The sequence below is a fragment of the Physcomitrium patens genome, chromosome 15 (assembly GCF_059467195.1).
Source record: "Physcomitrium patens ecotype Gransden chromosome 15, ASM5946719v1, whole genome shotgun sequence".
NCBI classification, from domain to species: Eukaryota; Viridiplantae; Streptophyta; class Bryopsida; order Funariales; family Funariaceae; genus Physcomitrium; species Physcomitrium patens.
Window position 1 is genome coordinate 9606325 of NC_143424.1, and position 8332 is coordinate 9614656.

Consider the following 8332-nt stretch of genomic DNA (forward strand, 5'->3'; position numbering starts at 1 on the left):
AATAAGCATGATAGTTGTTTTCTTATTGATACTTTGTTGAGGCTAAAGTATTTGTGTTCTACCAGTAATAAACAATTCTGCAAGACTGCACGACACCGTACAGCACGCCCAAAATTTCACATTATACTGCAAAAACATTTACGTAAACTAGATTGAGAGGTACAAACTATGACATAAAGATTCATAATTAGCAATTCTAATGAAAGTTTCCTAAAACAATAGTATTTTGAGAAATTCAAAGTTCAAAATTCAAAAAAAATGATCATATATTAGTATATATGTGTGCATATATATATATATATATATATAATTAACCTAAAACAATTCTATAACTTTTGGAATTTTATTTTTAAATATAAAGAAAATTCGAATGTTTGTATATGTGCAAATTAAAGAAGAACAGAAAAGAAGAAAAGAAAAGAAAAGAAATCATGACCCACGAGGTTAGCTGCTACATCATGCAATTTTAGAACTTTTGTAATCATGTCTATAGTTTTAACACCCTTTTGAGTATTTTAAAAAATAAATAAATGTTGATCTGATTTTTTTTTTTTTTTTTTTTTTTTTTTTTGGTATTTTGTAACTATCAAAACGTAACATATATACTCATAAACATAATATGTATATATATATATATATATATATATATAAGTTATAAAACATATCCATAATTTGAAAAGCATTATGGGTTGCATTAAATAGTGTAGTAATGTGTCAGAAAAACTGTATTATTCTATAATACGTCTTACATTTTAGTATGTATTATTTACTCCTTTTGGTTTGCACTTCTTGATGTAAAATTCCATATGTAAAAAGAATATGAAAATGTTTTTATTTTCATTTATATATTTTCAGTTACATATTAAAATTATATATATATATATATATATATATATCAATGCATAGTTTTATTTTATTTAACTTCAACTTTAAGAAAAAAAGAAAATATTTATATTTCATAATTTTGATATTTATTTTTAAATTTTAATACATCCAAAAACATACACACATACATACATGTATATTAATGAGTGGGTGATAATTTCATCCTCGTGTAGAATGACGTAAAAATTTCCCAATAAAACATACAACACACGAATTCACACTCATTATACAACACAAATGTTGCATTTGCCAACGTCATGGGGTTGCACAGACGTAGCTCATTCAGGCTGGATTGAGTGGAACACTCTGGGATACGAGAGCGCCGCGTGGGGTACAGGTTCTCGAGAAACCAAGGCTCCCACACAGCAACAGAATCCAGGCACACAAGGGGGTTCATAAATCCCCATTCACGCCCCGCGGGTTGGATCGGTGCACCCAACTCCGATCTCGACAGCCAGAAAAGCTAAAACGCTAAGCAAGGCATCATAATAGTAATAAATATTACTAGTAACCATACAATAAGTATAAAGATTTATAAACAAAATATGGGTAGCTCTCTCTCTCTCTCTCTCTCTCTCTCTTTGTGTCTGTCTGTCTGTCTGTCTTTCCCAGCTAGCTGCTAATGTGGAGACTTCTGGAAGGATGTTCGGTGCTGGATTATTATGGCAGACAAAACGCACTGCAGACGACGACGACAACTTCTACGACGACGTCTACGACGAAACAGTGTTGTCAGCTTACATAGATTATGTTTCATGCCCCTTCTGCTGTTACTACTTTTTGCCCATCAACACAAGCAAAATTTAATCCCTTCCATGCTCACCTCATTCATCGTCACCATCGTCATCATCCACTGCTGATCAGTGCTCTGTAGAGTGCACACACAGATACACATGCGCACAAGGTCCCTCTTTCTCTCTTCATGGATCCCTCGACCTCACCATTGCCTTGCTTGACTGTGCTGTCAAAAGCCAAACCCGTGTGCCAACAATTCATCTTGCCTGCCAGTAACAAAAAAAGAAAACAAAGATGATAGTGGTTGGCCAAAGGAGGAGGATGGGGTTGGAAACTGATGGAGGTCCACCCATTCCTCCCCTGCGCGGCCCCCAGCAATTATTTTCATTTTTCATTTTTAATTTGTATTGTCTGATTTTATTTTATTTTATTTCCAGATGAGAGCACGAAATGGAGGCTGATGACACGAAATCGCTGAACGAGTCTAGTGTAGCAGGGGGTCCACCATCCCTGAAAGGTGGTGGAAGGCAAATCTCTGCTGCGAGTACAATGGTGTGGACAGGATACCTCACGCTCACGCTCTCCACCACCACCACCAGGATGAAGAGGAAAGGAAAAAATATAACAGAAAAAATAAAAACTGGTTCAGAGCTCTTCTCCTCTCTCTCTCTCTATCTGTTGCCAGGCCCTTGTATCACATCTGGCAAAATCCTTGTGTTACTCATCTCGTTTCGTAGACTCCAAGTGTTTTGATTGTGAGGATTGTGTTAGTACCTGCTCCTGTGGGGGGTAAAAAAGAATACTTCTCTCACCCAGTACCAACACCGATCAGTGTCCTGATACTATTCAAACACTCTCAAGTACAGCAGAAAGTGTGGACGAGCCATGTTCAAGAGAGTCACTTGATAAGTAATGTTTTACCATGCTTCTTTTACTGGGTTATTTACGAGGAATCAAAGGCACGGAGACACTTTTAGTTGTTGGACTGGGTAATGGCACAGGCTTCAAGGTTCCCCCAAAGGAGCAGGATATACACAGACGCTTCAGCGATGCTTTGCAGACCAGACTGGTGTGCAAACAACGCTCCCAGGGCACCTCGTGAATTGTCTAAGATCCAGATCTCTAAAAAGGGGGCTCTAGCTTCGTTGCTGCAGTCTTGGCATGAGAAGAGCAATCTTACTATCTTATTATTATTATTATTATTATATTTATTATTATCTTTTATTTTCTCGTTCAATGGTGTCATGCTGATTTTATCAGCGCAGGCTGAATATAATGGTATGTTTGCTAATATGATGAACGATAAACGACACGTAGAGGATGGACAAGAGCTGTTGAGTATTAAGTTCTCAGAGATGCACGAGGGAGCAGGTTGAGGAGGGAAACAAGCTAAGAGACAAGGGAACATGGGAGTGTTTGAATTTTCAATAGTTTTCTTTCTGAAGGTGATAAGATGGAACCTGGCTTTCTGTTTTGTTGTTGGGTGAAAGCTCTTAAAGAGGCCTAACTCCTGTTCAACATGTTAAAAATACAAGGGAGAAGCCACACTTAAAGGACAATGAGGGCTAGGGGCCCTTATTTCAAATGCAATACTTCCAAACAAACTTTCGGATATCATAATTGAACAACGAGGGAAATGAGTTTTTGCTTGTAGTCCGGGCTCGAAGAGAGCTCCTAGGGCAGATCTATTGAGACCCGGAAGGTTGGGGGATGCAACCCTCACATCGTCTAAGGGACAAAATGAGTAACGGAATTATTCTAAATAAAAACCACCGAATCATGGGCTCATGATCTTCCAAAGCTTTGACTTGCATTAATTCCTGGTCAGTTCAGGTGTAATAAATATTAGCACCCGAGTGGATTTCGGAGGGTTGCCTGCCACAATGCAGTAACAAGAATTTTTTAATTGCGTAACACGATGCTCGGGTGGGGGGCTGTGTAGAAGAAAGCTGTGTTTTGCTGTTGCAGTGAGGATCGGACATGGAAAGCAGAAGATCCCTCCACGAGCAGGTTGGCCCGTGACCCCTTTCAGGTTGCAAGTAATCTACCACTTCCACCCCACCCCTCCCACCTGGGTCCAGTTGCTCCACCTGGCAAAGACAAAGGCAAAAGGCCAAAGGGGTCTGATGGTGTTGCAGTGATGAGCCCGATCCAGAAGCGAGTGCCTTGGGATCGCTTGCGCCCTTTCACCTGCAAGGCAAGCATGTTTTTAGCTCCGAGACACCTCTGCTGCATCCAGGACGAGGACGAGATGTCTGGTAGGGTTTGTAGTGTGTGTGTAGCGATAGTACTAGAGCCTGCCTGGCCGTCTTTCTCCGTGGCCTATGTTCCCCTCTGTGATGCTGCAACTACATATACGATGCACCCGCATCTCACTCCAATCAATTGCTCTTTCTCATTCCCTTCACATTCCGTTCAGCCCTCTCAATACTTCGCCTCTTCTCTCCATTCCTACCTCATTCCACTTCGTTGTTGGGTACTTGCCCACTTCGAGCGTTGCACTGGTTAGATTATATGCACCCACAATAGGCATTGCGTGAGTCAGGCTGTTACGCGTTCGTTGTTTCGATATTGCCCATGTTATCTAAATCACAGTTTGGAAGAGCTGCGAGTTAATAGCTGGGAAGTAGGGTGATTGCCGTTTGTATGGGCTCAAGCAGCCTTCAGATGAAACTCGGGGTTGTTTTCAGGATCTGAGTCTTTGTGCAGATTCCCCAGCAGTAAGCATAACCAAGTGTCATGTGCAGCTCGACTAGCAATGTTATGACAGGTTTCGCAGCTTAGAGGCCGTGCGGAGTGGCTAACTGTCACCAAATCGAGGTTGTCCTCGCAAACAGAGAGCTTTGACGCATCGAGCTCACATGAGTTATGGTCTGGAGCTATCCAACTGTTCATAGCATGAATATAACGGTTGTAAAGCTGAATCATGCCTCAATCCTCAGCTCTAGCCCAACCTCATCGAAATTTAAGAGTAGTCAGAAATGAAAGTAAGTCTGTTGCCACGCTCGACGTTTATCTTCGAAGTAAGTGGTTCTTACACGTTCCCTTCCTCAAGTTTCTAATGCCGTATTCACCACTCGCGAGCCCTCTCGACAAGTCGACTGATAGTCTAAGCATGATTACTCTAATCAAATACTGCAATACGGTTTCCGTGTACATCTCTAGATTGTTGCAGATGCATCCGTACCTCTTTTTCTCCACCGTCTGGATTTTACGTCCGTACTTGAGAGTCCAAGATTTGAGTTCTTACGGCAGATGCAGGCAATCTTGGTGGATTGCCTCAAATGAGATGCCGCACGTAACTGTCCTTGGCATCTATAATTGAGTTTGTATTTGTATGTCAGTGACTGACGGGTTCTTGTCGTTGAAGTTTTTCAGTGGTCACTAGATCTAGTTCTATTCATCTGCATGTGGCTGTCTTGCCTCTCGTTGGCTGGTGTTGAGAAAGACTGAAGCAAACCAAGGGGGAACTTTGTGCATCATTTCGAATATGTTCTCTTTGACTGGTCATCCGTGTTGGCTATATATTTGGCATTTGCATGTAGTAGAACCTCTAACCTCCCAGTGCAGAATGACTTGGACAACTTTCCATCATCGTGTCTTTCAGATGTCTCCATTGGGCACCATGAAGTGTGTGTGCGCTCTTCAAGGATACGTCATTATTTTTTGTCGAAGATTTTTTGGATGAAATTACTCCAAGATCATAACAGGAGCTTTTTAACTTACGAAGAATCTCAGCACCTGGCTGTCGAACTCAGGCAGATCAGTGTGATTTGTTGGATCTAAGCTTACAGCATGCGAACCATACTGATTCCTCATAAACCCTAAACCTTTCTGGGCTATCCTCTGTCTAATTTCTGCGTACACATCCTGTTTGTCTGTGGTTGTCGTGATATAACTCCACCTTAACTTCTGAAGGAAAAACTGAGTTTATGTTCGCAATGTTATCAAGTCTGTCACAATAGCAACTGTCTCATATTGTTTCGAAGTGTGGCAAACGTACATTGTATCATGGTATGTTGCATGTTTGAAAATTTGCCCTCTCAGTTGGTCTCTACTTCTAACTTGTTCGTATGTGGCGTCTAACATCGATTGTTTGAGTTCGTCAAGATGTAAGTTGGTTTCTGTACATTGTGATGTTCAATCATCTTCAACCAAGCTTCGGGGTTCGCCAGAAGCTTGTTCCTCAGCAAGTTACATGTAGATTCTAATGTAGACTTCTACTAACTGATTCCTTATGTTCCATTCGTCCCTTCTAATTCCGGAGGTGCTGGTGATCACTTAATCGACGAACTCCATGTTTAATTGTCTCGGTGATCTGAATTACTCTCCACCTTCATGTTTTAGCGACAGAAAAACTGCGCGTCTTTCTACAGGTAAGCATAACCAAGCAAAGGGATTCACATGTCCAGCAGAAGGGGTAGGGAGATGATCTCGATGTTTGATTATTGTGCCCTGGAAAACTTGAAGACCAAAAGTAGGTTATCTCGATGTGCATGAACATCGTGATCCCTAACCAGAATCCAAAATGACATACGGCGATCATGGGAATATGTCCATTTGTCAACGTTGGGGAGTGGAACTGCCTGGCTCCCTGTATGCCACCTGCGGGGCTTGCCAAAGTGATTGTCGAGCTGCATAGCTGGCATCCAGGGAGCCAGACAGACCTCCTCCCATCGGTCGCGTACCTCTTTCTGTCAGCACTTCCAAATAGGCGAATATGCCCATTGACTAGGTCCTCTCGATCCATATGGGTGCACTTGCCGATTGGACCAGAGAGCATGTTGCGCACGTTCTAGCTGGGACTGCATTGGTTCGCTCCCTAGATAGGCCGTGGATTAGGTGCTCCAGGCTTATCGGCAACTTTTGAGTCGTTCTAAGAGGTGTTCTTTTTGATTCCATGAGTTTGAAATGAGTTAAATTACCACATGCATGCTGAATCTCACTGTATTTGAACACAATTGTTGGGGCATCTTTCCTTATGACTTTTAAATCCTAGGCCAGATCCAACTGTTGACACTGAATCCGAATGTTAGTTTTCGCAGGATGTCACATTGTGGAAGACGTTAACAAAACGACGATAATTGTTTCGCATTTTGGCAACGGGCGAGGAATGGCATTGCATAGTATTTGCACTGCTGTCACGAGTTTGCTTTGAATGTTGTCGTGAGATGACCTGCATGAGAATTTTGATACAATATTTCAATAAGTACGAAGAAGCTTCTTGGTCGAATGCGCTTTTCAAAGCCAACTAGTAGTGTGTACTCGATTACACTTCTAGCTTGAGGACAGCAGTGCAACAGTTTGGGCTGCATCGGAGTACTGAACGTACATAGCTCTCTGTAGGCAGTCTATCACTACAAAAGTGTGATCGCCTGCAACTGCTGTTGATAGACATCTGATCGTTAGATACAGCTACATCCGATATTTCCTAGACACAATAATGGGAAAGTACTTATCAGGTTTCAACCAGTTTTTAGCATTGCCGGATTGCTCCGCTGGACGGTAAATTCGAGGGTAGCAGGAGGGTATCCGGGTTTATATTCAGAGAATTGAGCCTGGACCAGAACATTGTAAGCCTACGACTAAGTTTCAATGTTTTCACACAAGATAACTAATATTTTAGGTTGCATTTCCGCAACCCATGTTTTATAAAAGTCAAGTCAATCCTCGCATAATCACTAATATTGATTTGCTTTCTGAACTGGAACGCAAAGGATTGGCTTTTTCTGCGGCTTTTGACCAGTCTAGCGTGAAATGCTTCGCTCTGTTCTTCAACCTGACAACCCAGATTTGATTGCACTCAATCGTTAAGTTGCATATTTGCAGCTTGAATGGTGTTCGGATTAGTTAATATCGTGTACAAAAACGATGCTCACCGTGTACAGAATCTTCACACTAATCTAGTGGTAATGCTTAGCGGCATCTCTAAGTCATGGTTCTCAATCATCGTAAGTCATGATATACACATGATATACTGCAAATCCTCGTCATCCCGTATAAACAAAGAATTTAGTCAGATCTGCAGATGCATTCCCCTAGGGCCTGCAACGAAGGATGCATGCGTAGATACCCAAACATCTGATTTCTGTGCATCAAGCCAGCAGAAAGAACTCGCTTGCAAATCCATCAGAACGCTGTGTAGACCTTGAAACCCCGAGACAACTGTCCTGTGACAAAGATTTAATATTGAATCACAACGAACGATTTCCTACGATTTGAAGCTGACAGAAAATCTGCTTCTAGGATTCCTGTCGTGTGCATTGTACGTGCTGCTTGCTTACGGAGGATGTACACAACTGATGCCGGATAGATCATTTGAACGGTAACGGGTGAGACTGCTCGATAGCTTTGTATATAACCTCTTCGCAGAAACGCCACTGAACTTTCCATCCACGCGACACTTTAAACTCGAAACTTGAGCTGCTTTGGACAGCCTGTTCACAGTGTGGAAACTGTACCTGTAGCCCGTGCATGTAACTCTAACAGGCCGGAGGTAGGCATTATTATCATGCCGTAAATACCATACAGACGTACTTGACAATGAGCTGATGCAATTGTAGAATCTCAGAACAAGGATGCTGCATCAATTGGTCTCTCGCACATTTAAGCAACAACAAGGTCGACCTCAAGTTTATCTAAGTCAGAGAACATTCTTAGTTCACAAGAGCTTCAGTGACTAAGGATACGAACAGCACACTCTGAAGTGACC

The 8332-nt window shown here is 41.8% G+C and overlaps 1 protein-coding gene across 1 annotated transcript; it reads left to right on the forward strand.

Annotated features, from left to right (window-relative positions):
• The first annotated feature begins 2070 nt into the window (after positions 1-2070).
• On the forward strand, positions 2071-7282 carry LOC149987738 (uncharacterized). The gene is made up of 6 exons (XM_090256110.1): positions 2071-2353; positions 2622-2689; positions 2886-2991; positions 3449-3453; positions 3563-5996; positions 6666-7282. Exons 1-5 carry the CDS (start codon positions 2071-2073, stop codon positions 4127-4129), a joined length of 1029 nt encoding a protein of 342 aa, XP_090112236.1. The 3' UTR covers positions 4130-5996; positions 6666-7282.
• The last annotated feature ends 1050 nt before the right edge of the window (positions 7283-8332 follow it).